The 18273-nt window shown below is 36.3% G+C and overlaps 2 protein-coding genes across 4 annotated transcripts in view; one reads left to right on the forward strand and one right to left on the reverse strand.

Moving 5' to 3' along the window:
- Window positions 1-4862: 4862 nt before the first annotated feature.
- GCM2 (glial cells missing transcription factor 2) lies at window positions 4863-18124 on the reverse strand. 3 transcript variants are annotated; one of them, XM_081953411.1, is made up of 8 exons: window positions 18023-18076; window positions 14122-14371; window positions 13243-13289; window positions 12292-12404; window positions 10637-10889; window positions 9940-10052; window positions 7045-7167; window positions 4863-5830 (listed from the first exon to the last, which is right to left on the reverse strand). In XM_081953411.1, exons 4-8 carry the CDS (start codon window positions 12388-12390, stop codon window positions 4961-4963), a joined length of 1458 nt encoding a protein of 485 aa, XP_081809537.1. In that variant the 5' UTR covers window positions 12391-12404; window positions 13243-13289; window positions 14122-14371; window positions 18023-18076; the 3' UTR covers window positions 4863-4960. The 3 variants fall into 3 exon arrangements, with proteins under 3 accessions (XP_081809537.1, XP_081809538.1, XP_081809536.1); XM_081953412.1 differs by lacking the exon at window positions 14122-14371 and having other exon boundaries at window positions 18023-18124; XM_081953410.1 differs by lacking the exons at window positions 14122-14371; window positions 18023-18076 and adding an exon at window positions 17676-17727.
- Window positions 17863-18273, forward strand: part of SYCP2L (synaptonemal complex protein 2 like) — a 45235-nt gene continuing 44824 nt past the window's right edge. Inside the window, exon 1 of the mRNA XM_081953405.1 lies at window positions 17863-18182. Coding sequence (XP_081809531.1) covers window positions 18174-18182 — 9 coding nt within the window. The 5' untranslated portion in view covers window positions 17863-18173. The remainder of the gene's footprint in view (window positions 18183-18273) is intronic.

The following is an 18273-nucleotide window of genomic DNA, read 5'->3' on the forward strand; positions in this document are numbered from 1 at the left end:
ATTTCATAAGGTTCAATTTCCCATCCAGTCACTTGAACCTCATATGGACTGGGGCCTTTTGTGGCAGTTCTGTAAATTCTGTAAATTGGAATTTCCATATTCAAAATTGAAAATGGTTCAAAGTATTCCTGACTCCAAACAGAACTGTTTCATTTGGCATGCCATGTCTAAGGTCTTTTGAATTACCTCCAGTTGAAAGGATTTATTTTTTGGAAAGGATTTACTTTTTGAAAACAGAAGACTTCCCCCTCAATGGCATGGTCCAGAGTGAGAAATACAACAGTCTAGAGATTTCCCAAAAATGTTTTGTTTGTTCAATTTATGTGGTTATCCATATGGGCAGCTTACAATTCAGAAAATATATTATTTCACACCTGCACAGATATTCCCCCTACTCATTGCCTCCTATATAACACATATACAATGCCTTCCGAACCAAGAAGCAGATTTGGAAGTCAACATTTATTGCCATATAGAAGGAAGGAAAGAAGGCAGGAAGGAAGGATATCCTAAATAAAAGAGCTTTGTGATTCAGATCCTTGGTGGTGCCTTGGTTAGAGTGCAGTACTGCAGGCCACTTCTTCTGACTACCAGCTGCCTGCAATTTGGCAGTTCAAATCCCACCAGGCTCAAAGTTGATTCAGCCTTCCATCCATTCCCAGATGGGTAAAATGAAGACCCAGATCGTTGGGAACAATATGCTGATTCTGTAAAAATCACTTAGGGCTGTAAACCACTATATACTGTAAATCAAAGTGTTATTGCTATTGCTATCCTTTTATGACTCCCATTTTTGTTGTTTTGCTTTATCTTGGATTATAACAGGAGGTACAGTGAAAGAACCATATATATGTTGGACGTAATATTGCAGTCAGATCTACCCCTTTTTCTGCAGGCTAGTAACATGCTGCTGTTTATAGTGCACTGCAGATGCTAAATCAGGACAGCATCATTCAATAGTGACTTGGATCAGATGCAGCAGAGCAGTGGTGGGTTTCAATTTATTTTACTACTGGTTCATTCATGCGCGCGCTCGTGTGACACTTCTGCGCATGCGCAGAAGCAGGTGGGTGGGCGGAGCTTCCCGCTGCCACCACTACGAGTTCACCCGATCCGGGGCAAACAGGCAGAAACCCACCTCTGCAGCAGAGGCAGGGTGAGCATGGTGCTTTAATCAACATGCTGTGGCAATATAAAACCATATATCAATAATATATTGCCATAACAATACTCAATGGAATTATTAACCAATATTACAGATGGTCTTTCACCTAAAATAGTTTTTTACATGTTGCTTAAAGCATTACCAATTTGGATGCTTTTAAGATGCCACAATCTATGTCTTGTTTCCTGTTAAGTTTCACCATCTGCAGCTGGTGAGGCTGTGGAATATGAGAGTTGTAGTCCAATATTCAGGTTATAATTACTATTGTTTTGGAGATTTTGGAATGAGCACACCAATAAATATGATAGTATCCAGTGTGCTTTAGAATTGCAGACCAAAAAGGATATGTATTTGGGCAAGTGATCTCACACAAATCTGCAAAAAAAAAACTTCTGTTGAATTTAAGTGGATTTATTTTCAAGTAAATGGGTAAAGATTTGCTATCTCAGCCTAGACAAAGAAGGATGTTGGCTTCAGTTTAATATTCATAATTATTATTAATTGGATTTTAATGAAGTCTGACTCCAAGAAGAATCTGCATGGCTTACAATATTTAAAATATGTAATTAAAAGCAACAACATAAATAACAGCAGGGGTTCCATAAACACCTTAATTCCAGGCCTGGGAAAAAAGAACAAGTGTTAAGCAAATTCTTCCGAAGGTTTATCCATCAATATGATGCTAATAAATGTAACCTTATGCGCCCGTGTTTACTTATATGTGTTTTCTTTATAGATGATCTGTTTGTCTCCTTTCCTCGCCATCAAGTTCCTTTTCATTTTTTTCCTATTTGGTACCAGTTCTTAAGTTTCACAGATAACAGCCAGTTTGACCTTAGAAGGAACCTCTGGTTATTTGCTGGAAAAGTGCAGTGTTTCTCAAAGCAATGGGATGAACAACATGTCCTGATCAGTTAGCACATCTTTTACCTTTATAGCCATAACAGTAGCAGTGGACCTTGCTCTTGCTGTGAACCAGGAAATGAAATGAAAGATAATAGGCCAGAGCTAAAAGGTCTATGAGCAGCAATGCAATTTGTTAAAAAAAGAAAAGAACAAAACCCCAAACCCTCGGTATCATGACAGCTCAATACATTTCTTCAGTAATTCATCTGATACTTTGACACATCCACAGGTCAGCTGCAAGCTGATTCCAGTTAAATATATTGTTTTCTCTAATGCAATGGCTTTCTGGTACAATTAACCCCGTGTTGTTTAGTGGGATTTATTTCAAATTAAGGGTCTTGACATTGTCATTTTAGGCCCTCATCATTTAATTTTTTTAAACTGGCATTATCATTTCCCTGACATCACTTTTCCTCATTGGCCTTTGAATGTTACATCTCATCTTGTCCCGAGTTCATGAGTAAAACTGCTTTGTTATTAAATGGTATTTTTTCCTTCTTAAATGACATCTTACTGCAGCTTCAGGCTATATAAAATCTGTAATATTTTGCCATCTATTATTTTAGAGGTAAGGTCAGTTGACCAGGGATGATCAGTAGTGTGTAAAGGAAATCTTAGGAGCTCAGGCATTCACGCTATTGCTTGTTGAGTTGTGCTTCATTTTTCCTTTCCTTTAACACTTTATTTCCTTAGTTCTTTTTATTATCTGTCGCCATCTTCTTTCCAGTCTTCCAACAAGTACAAATAAAGGAGAGTACATAAATATGCAAAAAAAGGCACCATGACTCAAGCTAACCTTGGCTTTATTTGTTTATTTATCTGTTTATATTTCACATTTCTGAACTGCCCTTCTTCAAAGAGGGACTCTGGCTCTGTACAATAAAACATCAAAATAATCTGTACGATAAAACATCAAAATTTAAAATAGTATATAAAAAATGAAATGTTAGAGTTAAATTTTTGAAAAATTATAAAAGGTTTTAAGGAGGTAAGAATAATTAACCCTGCTTAAAAAAATAGGTTGCACTAACCAACACCACCACTGCCTTTGGGTGCCCCATGCAAAGCCACAGAACAATGTTTTAACCCATTTTCGGAAGGCCAGGAGTGTGGGGGCACCTGTCCGTGGGAAGCTTTACTCTCAGTGTCATGGGTAGAAAAGTGCAGCATCATAAATTATATAACTGATCTTTACTTTCAATCCATTTTGCATTAATATTGTTCTCTCCAGACATATAAATCTTTAGCACAGAACCAATAATGACATCGCTTCTTAATAAAGTATTCACCTAATAAAGCATATTAAAATACACTGTTCAATGTCTCTCTTTTACTTAAAAAATGGCATTTGAATTACTAACTAAAAAATGCACACTTTATTAAGATTGCAAAATACACTTTTAAAAGTTTAATTTTTTCTTTAGAATGTTGTTTGGACATCTAAGTCATTGAAGATTAATTTTCAAAGCATGATTTTATGCTGTCACACAAACAGAAAAAAATATTTTTGGAACAGGCTCTCTCCGTATGTTTATCTAACAAGAACGCAATGTTTTGCTGTACAAAAACTCATTGGAGAATGAATGTGCACTTTCATTCTCCATACATTTCAATAAAACATGTGCAATTGATACCCTAATGGAAGTATGGGATTGTACAAAACAGAGTTAAAATCAGTTAAAACTGAACCTTTTTCAGTCTGCTATACGTATTATATACTAGAATTGTTTCAATTCTTTTTTCCCAGTATTTTAATTTTATAATACCTTCATTGATTTATATGTTCTCTAGGCCACTCTTATCAGAAGACTTTGAATAGCTTACAATCTGTTTACAGTAACTTAAAAAAAGGCAAAGAAACACACAAGAAATATAATACTTTCACCAAATCATAATAGATGTCCACATTTGGGCATAGTTCAACATTCCATCTCATCCCCAAATGTTCTCCAGAACAGCCCGGTTTTCAAGGGTCTTTCAGAGAAAAGGCAGTTCTTATATTTAGGGGGAGGTTATTCCACAGGAGAGAAATAATCACTGAGAAAACTCAGGAATTTTCTCAGGAGTTTCTAAAGGAGATTCAAAACTCAGCTTATTTTGGAAACATTTTGTCAGCTGGAAAGCCTTAATGTGCCTTGTTCTCATTGGATGGTCAGATTCTATTGATTGATGGGCAGATTTGAGATCCAAAACAGAGAAATCAATTACCTAAATTATGAAGGGACATCTAGGACCTTCAATTGTCCTTGGAAGAATTTATAGACAATGCATCTGCAGTAAAGGAGTTACACCAGCAAGTTTGGGTGCACCCATAATAATAATAACCTGTGCTATGACTCCTTATGCTAAACCAACTACAGCTTCTAAATAGTCTCCAAGAGCAGCCCCATATATTCCAAATTGTAATAATCCAGATGCAGAATGACAAAGGCATAAGTAATTATCAACCAGATGTAATTATGCAAAATCCTGGTGACCTCAGCTTCTACTTGATGTTTTAGCAGCAATCATAAATCCAGGAGGATCAGACGTTTTGAGCCAAATGTGTCTGAAAAGAACTACACTATCCAGAGCTGAAAATAAACTATATCTGGAATTGATCAATTTCTGAACCTACAGGCACTCTGGCTGTTAAGTTTAAGCTTAAATCTTGACTACTATGTGACTTGTCAAATTATGACTTTATGTTTGATTTAGAACAGGGGTGTCAAACTGGCAACTTGCGGGTCCGATGTGTCACACACAGGCCATGCCCACTCCAGCTCCACAATTGGGAAAAACATCTTTAGCCAGCCAGGTCAATAAAGCCAAGTCAATATAAAGCCACCCAATTCAATACATTAAAAAAATTGGATGACTATTGGTAAGTGGTATGCTTTATATTTACCTTTAATGATACTGCACTTTGGCTTCAGTATTTTCAAATGAGAATGTTGGTCCTTCGTAGACAATATAGTTTCTTTCAGTACCTGGATTATTCTCACAAGTATCCACTGCCACTACATGTCCTGCTTTATTAGAAGTCATCAAATGCTCACTAGTCAAAGTTGATTTGCTCATTGCCCAATCTTCATCTTGAATGCTGATTTCTGAGCAAAAATTTCCTGAAATGTCTGTTACTAGGGGACAACTAAGCATATCCTTTGTATCACAGAAACTGTCAGGATATTTCACAGCAGGAGATTTATAGGCTTCAAGGGACATCTTTGTAGTTGCAGTTATAACAGTTTGCATAGTTGGAACATTCAGAGAGGAATGACTGCTATATTCTTCACTATAATGAGGATAGTTAGCATTGGCTTGACATAGCCCGTAGCTAATTTTTTCTCCATAATTATTTTCTCCTAAGGACTGTTTCATCCCCTGATGCTCATGTACACTGAGTGAAGTTGCATAACACTGAAGTCCATTAAGCAAGAAGTGATCGGTGTCCATTGGAATATCCATTACCTCTTTGTGAAATGTAGGATATAAATTGGAACTGACATAACCAGGAAATGCACAGTCATAACCACAACTTGATTTAGAGGTGTAGATTTGGGAGGTTGGATAGTTCTGGAGTGGTGATGCTATATCCCCTTGAAAATTGGTTGCATCATAAGTAATGTGGTATGCTTCTGAACTTGGAAATAAGTGAGACTGAGCAAGTAATGGTATGCTGGCATCTGTGAAAATGCCAAATTTTTCTGGTCCTTCTTCATATGATACAGGATGGATGTAGGGAAAGTGATTATCATTCTCAATGCATGCTGTTCCTGTCTAAAGAGAATATTAATGGAAACAATTAATGGACACACGCACATATCCTTTACTAAATAGAATTGTTAACTATTGTTTAAATTATTTTTCCAGTATTGTTATCAGGGTGTTTACATTATATATCAGATTTCAAGTCAAATTGATGATGTTCATGTTCCTGGAACTTCCACATTGTTTTTTTTATTACAAGAATAAAAGCTGTGTAGCTCTTTATCTTTATTCAAAGGACAATGTCTAATGATGCCTTCCATTTAAAGGAATCCAACCAAGAGAGAAAGGTTAAATTTAGTTATGAGTAATTAAAATGTACAAGCAGACTCAGCAAACATTTTGGTCACTTTATCTCTTCCATAACAATGAGATATATTTTATTTCTATTTGAATCATGGCAATTATTTTTAATTTTATATTGATATCAATTCCATCCCATTCTGAGGGGCAAAATGTTATTCTATTAAGTCCTGACTTAAAATTTACAATATGTATCTGTGGGTGGACTAGGAAGAAATCCACATTAGTCAGAACAGATACAGACATAAATAAATTATTGTATCGTACAAGTGAGAACTCCATTAAAATGCATGTGTGACTATCAATATAGTTTTCACAATGATGATGATTTGATGATTTATCATCAAAAATAGTAACTGGCTATTCAAATTCAGGTATACTATAACAACCTAAGTCTTAATAACATGACCTTACCATTTGCTCTGCCATAACATTTGATACGGTTTGTTATATATCATGTATTTAAGTCTGCCAATAATTGCAAAGTGTTAATAAATGCCTGAGCTATCTGGAAAGTGACATAATACAGGTGTGACATGGCTATTATGGATGCTGTTTTATAATAAACATAATAAAATATTGTCAATTAATACTACCCTTTCAACACAGGCATAAATACTTAGTATACAGTCTACCTTTTCAATTCCATAAGCTACGGTAAATGTTAGGATACAACAAATATACTACTTATTTTTAGCGGAGCAAGAAAAAACTATAAACTCAGATTGTTTTTGCTAAAGTGATTTTATATTTTATATAACATTGTATGTTAGGGATTTCTGTTTTTTTAAATTTCTGGGACTCTGTCATATTTGAAGAGCTAAAATTCTGAATTCATTATGGCTCAATGAATATAAATGAATGTTCACATTAGTTATGATATTTCACATCAACATTTCTGATGACACTGGAGACCCAGTTACCTGAAACTCAAGAAACCGTTTCTTCTGGGACATGTGAGATGATGTTTGCTTTTTAAGAGCACTTCTTCTGATCTCAGTTTCTGATTTACTTTCTGGTCTAGGGTGGTCATGAATTCCCTTAGCCTGAAATAATATTGACACAGAATAGAGCATTAAAAAGCCAATATATAACAAGATAGACATTAATTATCTCTATTAACAGACAGCAGCTTTCCTTGGGGTCATAGCAAGAATGGTTCCTGGAGGAGGAGCCAACGTCGCGATGATACGGACGTGCAGTCTCGATGCTCTGAGACCGCAGCCGATACTTTTGCTGCTGGGTGGTCCAATCGGACCTAAACCATCCCGCAGAGATGGTGAACCAGAAGAATACGTCTTGCTGATCTCAGGGACATCGCAAAGTCCCTGATTGATCCAAGAGAAGTTATTCAAGCCGGCGACAAAAAATCCAGCCATTAGGCTGATGAAGTTGGGGTGGCTCTAAAAAAGAAGGATACGGAAAGAGAAAGTGTTTCCAGCGGGTGAGGATTTTTTACCGTTTTAAAAGAGACTGCCTATAAAAAACTTAAAATTAATTTAAATTGGAGAACAGAAGAAATAAGCTCATTCAAGAATCAGACTTTTTTTAAACTTGAAATACAAAAAAGATACAAAAAGAAACAAAGAAAATTGCAATAACACTGCTACTTGGAGGCTGGAGGTTTTCCTATTGGAAACGAAACACTTTTACTTTTCTTACTGATTATCCTGGCTTGACACTCCAAGGTCTCACTGCTTGTTTATAGAGAGTGATAAGAAGAAAAGCATACAGATGTCCCTTTGAAGTATATCTTTAACCAGAGAAAAGTGAAAACTTTATTGTGAATCTATGCTTAATCTTGTTAAAACCTTCCAAGCTACAGAAGCAGTGTTTGTTAGCTGGAGATAATGGCACAATTTCAACAGCAGAAAGAAACTTTAAGTCTGCAAAAGATATTCTTAGAAATACAGAAATTATCAAACACATTTGAGAGGATAGAGAAGAAGTTGGAAGACCTAGAGCATCTAACAGCAAAATATGATGAAGTCGAAGATGTTTATCAAGTGGAAAAAGTGGTGGTTAGAATCCTAAAAATCGAAGAGGAAAATGGCTATAAAGAAATTAAATTTGCTGATATTTATGGTGATTGGTTTGTCTCTGAAAATAGAAAGAGTGGAATACTGAAAGAGGAATTAAATGGAGGGGAAATCTACCCCAGATGACAAGATACAGAAGAAGAAAAAACAAAAGAATTTATGGATTTAAAGAGAGAAATTTTATTAGCAATATCATTGATAACTACCGACAATCAAAGATAAGCTGATTAAGGAAACAGAAGAAGGGCATCGAAATTACATGGGACATTTTATAAGCAAGGAGTTGCTAAGAGGAGTCCATACAAAGTTGATAATTTAAATAATTTAAAACTAGTTAAACTTAGTGAAATTTAGTGACAATAGATATAGTTAAATAAATAATTGATAATGATAATAATGTATACAATGTGTAGTGTTATGATAAGTAATAATTGGATATGAATATTGAATGATACCCATGAAAGGAAGATTAGAAATCCTTTTGGATTATATATAAAGGTTAATAAAAAAGAACTAAGTTAGATACAGTTAAGTCTTGATTATTAGGGGGGAAATGATATTACAGGATATAGTCAAATAAAGGAGGGATAATGATAACAATGTATATACTGTATATGTATGGGTACATCATAAGGAAACTGGATGTAAATTGTAAACAGTGATTTGGAAAGGAGGATTAGAAAATTCTGTTATTAAATATTATGGATGTTTAGCTAGAATAGGACATAAGGATTCAGTGTTATTGGAGGATTTTAGAAATAGTAAAATCAAATGCCAGTATGTGGTTATGTATTAAATCTTGGCATAATTTATGATGAAGGACATTTAAACAATTATAGTCAAATGAAAATGGAGGTATGATGATGGTAACATGTATAAATATCTGAGTTAAAATACTTGAGTTAATATGAATTATGCTTGATGACTGTGGAAGAGATGCACGAAAGCCTTTTGTAACCAACTGATACACTTTCTACAGTATGTAAAGAAGGAAGATTTTATGTGTTGTGTTTGTTTTGAAAATTAAAAATAAAATAATTTTTTTAAAAAATGGTTCCTAACTTCACCTGTAAATATTGGAGACTTCAATTTGAACCTTTGGCTTCAGTGCACATGTGAACATTTTTCTTATGTGGAGAATGTGTATAACATATGGAAGCATCCCGGAAATTTCATGCACTAGTGAAGTCAAAAGCTTGGGTATGAGTCTTAAAAAGTCCAATGTAATTGATTTCAGGATCCAGTGACTTTTCAGATTTGCACAGCATTCTGCATTGCAAAATAGCCCATTGTATTCTAGCCTAGCATACTGCAAGAGCCTGGTCTATATCTTTAGTCATACTCTTTGTTACATGAACCTAGACATGTAAACATTAATGTTAAGTCTTTCATGTAAATACATCCATAGTCTTTTTTGGATTGTCCAGGAAACAAGGCTTTTAAGTGTAACTCCTTAATTTAAAACTCTTTGCTGTTGTTGTTGTTGTTAAAAGAGGCACAAGTAGCACTCTCCTTCCTTGTTTTAAAACCTCAAAGCAATGGCTTAAAAACAAGTCTGATATGCAATATATTGAATAGCCAGTTAAGTGTTCAGTCTGCAGGCTCACAAAAGTTGTAGGTATCACTGAGTGCAATACATTTATTTTATTCAGATAATAATATTATCAGATAAGGGAAATACATGTCTTTCCAGTTTCGATTAAGTTATACACCATAAGATTGTTTTTTTTTAATTAGAAGAAATCTACAGAGATAGCCTACTTGGCGTTTGTATTTTACCTGGAAAAATATTGCTTTGCCCTCATGTCTCCAGAAGTTAGTTACTGGATAGCCACTATGTCCTCGGCAAGCAATCAGTTCAAGAGTTGAGCTGCAGTTGGGACAATGCTTTTCTGCAAGATAGACAAGTACATTGGAAATATGTAAGATTGAAGACGTCTTTATAGTCAGATAGAAGTACTGTATAAAAAATAATGAGCAATATATGTGCAGTATATTTTGATTTTGCATAATTTGGGGATTATAAGCTGACACATTTTCACATATTTTTATGTGGGGAAACAATGTGGTTTCATGTGTACTTTTTCTACCTGCAGTAGAATCTTCAGTTACAGGAATGACATTGATAAATTATTCCAGGAATGTCTAGAACATTGCTTTGTAAAAGCCTTTCAGGTACCGTAAGGCTCATTTCTTGCAAGGAGCTTCACCTCTCCACTGTTGTTGGTGACATACAAATGCCTGTTATAAATAAGAATCTGGCATATATGTATATGCATATGTATAAATAGGTTAATGAATAACTTGGAGATTCTATTTTTAAGCAGCAAGAGCTGAGTAAAACTACACTAAATTTTAAAATCTGGGAAAGGAGGAACTGGTTTTGTTGAACTTTTTGCTAGAAGGGAAGGTCCTCAACAGCTACAAGGATTGCTGTTGTGTGGCTCACTCCTCCCCCCACCCGCCCGATTCTCACTTTGTTGCTTTTGCCGAGCCTTATCACAGATAGCAGGCCGAAGTTGAAGCTTTGTCCCATCAGACAGGGTGCAGTTTCTGGCGCACACTACCACACCAAGGCAGGATTTCTTGAGGATCTGGCAATTGTGGTTGTTGGTGTTGCGCATGGCCCAACCGCTAAGATGCCTTTGTGCATTTTTATCTTCAATGGTATAGATATATCGCAAATACCCATCAGGCCACTCCTGGAAAGAATCAAAGTGTTTGGGCTCCTGCATAAGAGACAAATACATGAGAGGAAGGAGAGAGAAAAGAATAGATGTAGAATCTATTTACTGTATATACTACTAAAAGTCTTGTTCCCATAATCTTTAACTGGACAGAACAGTGCATCATAAGGCAATAATTTTTAAACCAAGCACCTCAAATGAGCTAAAAAGCAAAATGTGTCCCAAATCTGGGACGTATGATTTGTACGGAATTCAAACTTAGCAAATTTTATAAAATAGTTTATGATATAATACAAAATGTCATTAAACATTTCCTGTCCTTTTACTGGGCTATAGCCAGTAACATGGGCTATTTCCAACACAGATGCATCTTTGAATGTATCCAAACATTTCCAGTGAAGGCAGCACATTCTATCATTGTTGAAGGCATTAAGGAATCTGATGAAGAAATGTCTCTGAGAGGCTGACCCAACAGGACTAGTGCATGAGCAGGATTGAAAGTAGCCAATTCTCCCTTTAAAAAGGGGTGGGTGGGTGGGGATTATGGAAACTAGCTTGTGTGTGTGTGCACATCAATACATCCAATATATTAATTTGCTACATATTCTGATTCCATTTGAACAAAATGCTAAAACCTAACTCTCATTAATAAACACGACTCCTATTTTTAATTGATAGCACACTACAGAATGTCCAAACAAATAAACCCTGCTATGAATCTGGTAAGACAATGGTCAGGTATCAGTAACATTCTCACCCCAAACCTATTCAATCCTATTTTTTGCTTAGTCTTATATATTGCAGAGTCCTAGTCATAATGCATTCATAACAAATATAGTGGCTGGGTTCCATGCTTTAGTGTGGTGCTGACCGCATTCAAAAGCCTCTTCTATGCCATTCCTCTTTAGAAACTCCTCTGATATTGAGTTGAGGCACTCGCCATCCCCCCTTAAATGAGTGCAAAACAATAAGGTGCAACAGGGAGATCCAGAGAGTACATAACTTTGTCGTCCTTATTTCTAATCTTTGGTCTGCCTTTGTTGTGTCTGTCCAAAAACACCACCAAATATTAGGACCTGATTTATGAGCCCACAATCAACATAGGCTCTGTCAGCTCCTCTGGCTTTGTGGCTGTCTCCCTTCAGCAGATTAGATGTTTTCCTAATGAGAAGAACACTCTGCCTGGGCATCTCCTAGGTTAAAGAAATGCGGACTAAAGAAAATATAGGAACAGCTCAGGGAATCAGCAAGCATCCTAGGCTCATCAGCATACCTTCGTTGCCAAATTCTATCCTGCTTCTCCTGCCTCCAAACTTTCTCCAAAGTTTACTACAGTTGGGAGGCATGCGGTATTTCACTGGGCAGAAAGGACTTTGCAAAATTAATTCACAAAGCCAATCTACTGACTCCATACCTTCTTTACAAACATCCCTCTGCCCTGTACCTGCGGTAGCTTGGGATCATTGATGTCCCAGGTTAACTTCATTCCAAAGGAACAGATGTAGTTAGATTCATCAAAAGGTCCCTTTGACATTTTCATCATGAATCTAGAAGAACCTATTCATTAAAAACAAAAATTAAAAAAGATATTAGGTACTTCTCTTGTTCCATCATTTGGAGAAAAGGTTTTATTTCAGATTGTTAAAAATACCCTTAGTAACATTCTTTCTGGTCACGAGATTTCCCCTGAACCATATTGTTATGACTGTTTAAAAACAGGACAGGTTCTTTGCACTAACAAGTAACATCCTGTAACAGTCATGTAAATCTATAGAAATGAAAATGACCACATAGTTTTTCCTCAAGGGTCCAAAGTACAAGTGCACAGCTCATGATCATAGTTTAGTGCTGCACATTAAGTTGGTGTTCACTCATACATCCAGTTTACAATATAAAATCATATAGAGAGTATTATATGTGCAACAATAATTTATTTATATATTTTACTGCATATATATACACTAGACGTTATGGCAACACACATGTGCACACACACATATATATATGCATGCACAATTACATGCACGGTCAAACTAGGTCAGGTATAATGTGTGAAACTTTCCTGTAAGTTGTAATATTAAACAGTCCATAAGCATGAATTCATGTGTCAAATACATGCACACATTACATATTATCTGGAAAAAGTCTCAGGAGTGGTCCAATGGCTGAAAAAACTAGAGGCTAATTTGCTTTGAGACCACAATTACATTATAATTCAACTTTATATTATATATATATATATATATATATATATATATATATATATATATATATATATATATATATATATATATATATATATATATATATATATATATATATATATATATATTCAATTTTATATACAAAATATATGGTTATGATTGCACAATTGTTCATTTGTTTTAAAACCTACCTGTAGCAAACTTAGATCTTTTCCCCGCAGTGATAATTACCGGTCACCTAGGAAAGAATTGATGTCATCTGCATGTATAACTAAAGGTAAGGCACAGGTAATGAAATCTGAGAGAACAGTAGTTTTCCTAAATATAGGCAGTGAATTCATGACTAATGTGAAATTTGAACTGGCTTCCATTTTTGTGCTACAGCAGTTTCTCTGAGACACAGATTAGCATGAGGACACAGGATTCAGATGAATGAGACTCAGATCTGTACTCAGTCACAACTTACAACTTCTCAGCAAAATCTATGCCAGAACTATGAGGATAAAAGAGAGAGGGAGGAACAAGGAACAAAAATGAAGGCCTGTGGAGGTAAACCACCTTCAAAACTTTAAAAGGAAGAGAGGAAGAAAACACGACTAGCCAGTTTGGTCTAGTGGTTAAGGCATCAGGCTAGAAACAGGACAATTTGAGTTCTAGTCCTGCTTTAGGCACCAAAGGCAGCTGGATGACTTTGGGCCAGTCACTCTCTCTCAACCCCACTCACCTCTTCTTCTTCTTATAGGGAACATAGGAGAACAAAAGAGTAATAGATATGTTCACCACCTTAAGTTATTTATAAAAAATAATGAAAGCAGGATAAATAAAAATAAATAGCAGCAGCTCAGTTTCTGCATTACATTTAGAAGCGTTGATATATTGTGAGAAAGGAACAATAAAGTATTTAGAAAAAAACTTTTCCAAAGGGCCTCAGTTAGAATATATAAACGCTTCTTGGCAATAACGGACATAGTAGAATTTCTATTTTGTTAGCATGCGTAGATTTGTACAGTACAGTACGGTGTAACTTTGTGAACTTGCCTTGAAAGTTCTGCAGCTTGTTGTCCTCTTACCCTTTCGTGAACGCCTTGCCTCTGTCCGCTGCCAGCAGTGCTGAAATCAGCCGGAGATTGCACTTTCCTTTCTGAACTTGGCTTCGAATCTGTTCATACCAGCAAGGGCATCTTTTTTGTCCTCAACTTTCACCCTCCCACATACCTTTCTCTGCTGTGTTGAAAGCACATCAGTGGCAGCTCCTCCCTGATTTTTTCCACAAGTTCTCAGGCACTACGTACTGCTCATCCACAAACCAGCCAGCTAGAGCTGTGTCATCCGAGAAGAAAGTCATGATCCTGAGTCTGCTTTTCAGAAGTACATTACTTTTTCATAGCTAATTCATGTATTTAAAGTGTGAGGGCCCCAAAAGGAACATAAAGCATTTTCATTGTGAGCCACAAACAGTTTGACCCTTAATATTTGGACTTAATTATTGGTTGTTCCAGACCTCATTAACACCTTGAAAACTTGAGCCCACAACTGCTTACAACTGAACATCTCAGATGTGTTGGCTTATCATTATCTTCAATGAGCAAAGCCATTAGAAAGCAAGGCAAGTTGAGTATGTATAATACAAGAGTGCTTGACTGGGAAAAGAAAAAGGAAATGGATTGCAAGAATTTAAATATATTCCTAATTCTAGTGTGTGTATCTCTAAAAGTGAGGATCACATTGACTTCAATGGGACAACTCACAATTCCTTACAATAGTTTTGGGGCCTACCTATTTTTAAAAAATACATTCCCAATGAATATAAAATGTTTGTAGGTACTCAAATACTACATCTGTATAGACACAGAATCAACTTAATGATACAGTAAAGAACAATATAATTCCTCCAAAAATTGTTTCTTCTCTGTCATACATACACACACCACAAATACACAGGCTGTGTATAAATGAATATTTAAAGAAGTGTATAAAGAAGTATTTAAAAAGCTTCAGAAATATAAATAAAGGAAAGACCTGGATAACTTATATGGAGAGGTAGATTCTCTTTTTACTCTTTAATCATTACCAACTTTCCTAGGAGTGTCGAAACCTGGAAAGTCTAGGATGCTAACCTCTTAAGTAAACTTCATTGACTGTATTACATTGTTTGGTAAGTCTGGTAATTTTAGAATGGGATTAAGAGCATTGTAATCTTTAAATTTAAGGTAATCAGTAAATCAGCAGATGCAAAATTGTGCCCATCTAAGGAAGAATAAATAGTCAGTTCTAAAAATAAGGGTGGGAGGCTATATTAGATTAAATCATGTAATACATTTTAGGCAAATCTAACTAGAATTATGAATTATCAGTTTGGTGCAGTGGTTAAAGGCATCAGGCTAGAAACCAGGAGACTGTGAGTTCTAGTCCTGCCTTAGGCACAAAGGCAGCTGGGTGACCCTGGGCCAGTCACTTTCTCTCAACCTTAGGAAAGAGGCAATGGCAAACCACTTCTGAAAAAACTTGTCAAGAAAACTGCAGGGACTTGTCCAAGGAGTCTCTGAGAATTGGACGTGATTAAATGGAAGAAAAGAAGAAGAATAGAATTTTATATCTTCAGCCCTAACAAGCATTCTTTATATGAACTAGAGTTGACCTCTTCAACATTCTGAAGGAGATAAGATCAGGAATATTTCTATACAATTAATGACATGAAAGATTTGTAGCCTCAGCTGTTATACAATTTTAATGCTGCTTTTGTTTCAGAAAGTTTGAGTCAATTTAAAATCCTCTTCTCCCTCCCTCCCTCTTACATATATCTTAAATCTGAGAGTCCAATATTCAAAATCCAGTTCAACTGAAAAGTTTGGCCATGATCAAATAGCTTTAGACAATCATAATCCTGTAAAATTGGTCAGAATTCCTACAAAGATAAGAGGAGGGAGCAATCACACAATGCAATACTAAACACCAAGGTACTCTTAATGAATTGAACGCAGCTGCTTCCTCACTGGCAGTTTACATCAGACCAAACCATCTTGGCAACTTCATTGTTCTCCTTTGATCACACAATGCTGGCCTTATTTCAGATGTTTTCCCTCTTTCAGTTCCCAAAAAGAATGACCCAAAGGATCTCACTGCAACCAGAAACCATTATGTTCTTCTAGGCAGATGAGATCAGACAATCTGTTGAAGAGGCATAATTTGACCTGTGACAGTCACAGGCAGAGGAGGGGGGAATACCAGTCATAGCACTTGCCAAACAATGATCGATTATTGATCTAAAAATATTAGACTCCATCCTATGAGGACAAGGTGTTTGCTTCCAAAGTAGCATTAATACAGGCCACAAGCCATACTGTACAATCCAACTGATGGCACTTATTCTTTTACTTAGAGCCAGTTTGATATGGTGGTTAAAGGCATCAGGCTAGAAACCAGGAGACTGTGAGTTCTAGTCCTGCCTTAGGCACAAAGGCAGCTGGGTGACCTTGGGCCAGTCACTTTCTCTCAACCTTAGGAAAGAGGCAATGGCAAACATTTTCTGAAAAAGTCATCGTGAATGAAGATAAAGGCACACAAAACAAAACAAAATTCACTGCTAGTGTGGGTGTTGGGTGGCATATGTAACTGCTACTGAGAGAAGGCCACACAATGTGAGTATAACTTCATAATAGCCAGCCAATGAGCAATAAAGCCATTAGTGCTTCTGATGAAAACTGCAGAGGTCCTGATTCAAATTATCACTCCGTAGTAAGGCTTAATGAGTGAGGGGTTCCATCTGGCCCCTTCTCCTAAACTATGGCAAAACAGCCATGACAAAGTAGGCACATGCACAGCTTCTTTGAAAGACAGCAGAAGGTATTAATCTCCTGGCATTCTTATTTATTATTTAAAATTATGATAATTGTATTCAATTATTATACTGTACCATTCCGTAGATTAGACTGGGAGACAATGCATACCATTCTTATGTGCAAAAGTTGTCCCAAAAATGGAAGTGTGGCAATATTATTGTTCATTTAATTTGCAATAAAATAAAAACTCCTTTAACTCTGCAATGAATTATTCTGTACATGCAATTGCATTTTAACTGAGGGTACCTTTACTGAATTTATTGAATTGCTTTATTATAGCTATGCCTACATTGTGCTGTAAAAAGTTAAGCGGTTATTATTGCTTAGTACAATAAACTGGAAAAAATGAACATCAGCTGTAGCCACATAGCTTGAAGCCTGGATTTGTTTTTTAAAAGTAAGTTCTGATGATCTGTGGTTATTACCTGGGAGTTCTAAGCAATTTTTTTAGGTTCCTGACATCAAGTTCACAAAATATACGTTAAAATATTGGTTACTTTGCATTTCACAGAATCTATTAACCTTTCCAATGAACCATAAACTAACCATTTTGCTCTAACACAATGTACTAATCCAACCTAACTTTTATTATGTGGTAAATAATAACCAGGGACCAATACTGTGTCAAAAAATAAAATATGTTGTGTGACTGCATGCAATTTAATTTTTTATGGGTGCATTTCTACAGATGGCACTTAAATAATCCTGAAGTAGTTGTACAGATGCGAAGTCCCTCGCTGCAAAGCCATTTGTCTAAACATTTTCTACCGATACAGCCGCCATACCAGGATTGTTGTTGAAACTTTTGTGGTGGTGATTTAAGACGCGGCATTATTTATTCCATCCCCCGGAAACGGATAAACAAAAAGCCCATTCAAGTCAGCAGATGGATGCAAAACAAGTTGGAATTCCTTCCAACGGCTCGGGTCCTAAACCGGCATGCCCACCCCTCCCCTAACGTAAAGTACTGCCATCCTAAACCTGGGCATTTAAAAGGTCGATCCTTGGACTTTAAAACTTCACTGAAGCGCGAGCAAGGAGGAAGCGCGCAAAGCAGAGTAATCTTAAAACTACGCGAGCGTTCCTCGCAAAGGGGCCTTGCTTAGGATGCCGAGACACTGAGCATGCGTACCCATCCGGCCCTAGTTGACTTCCAGGCTAAGAAATTTGGGCCCCGCGAATGAAGGTAGCCGGTCGCGGAGGCTGCCCTTGGTGAGACGAAAGCGCACGTGGCAGCTGCAGTAGAGGGCGAATCGCTTTCCGCCTTTTGGGGAGAGTAACCAATGTTGCAGGTCAGTTTTTCCCATTACGGGAAACAGACCAGTTCTTACGTTCACAGCGCTTATATTTATATAACACACAAAACTGGCTGGGGTAAGCCAT

The sequence above is a fragment of the Natrix helvetica genome (assembly GCF_964273705.1).
Source record: "Natrix helvetica genome assembly, chromosome: 4".
NCBI lineage: Eukaryota > Metazoa > Chordata > Lepidosauria > Squamata > Natricidae > Natrix > Natrix helvetica.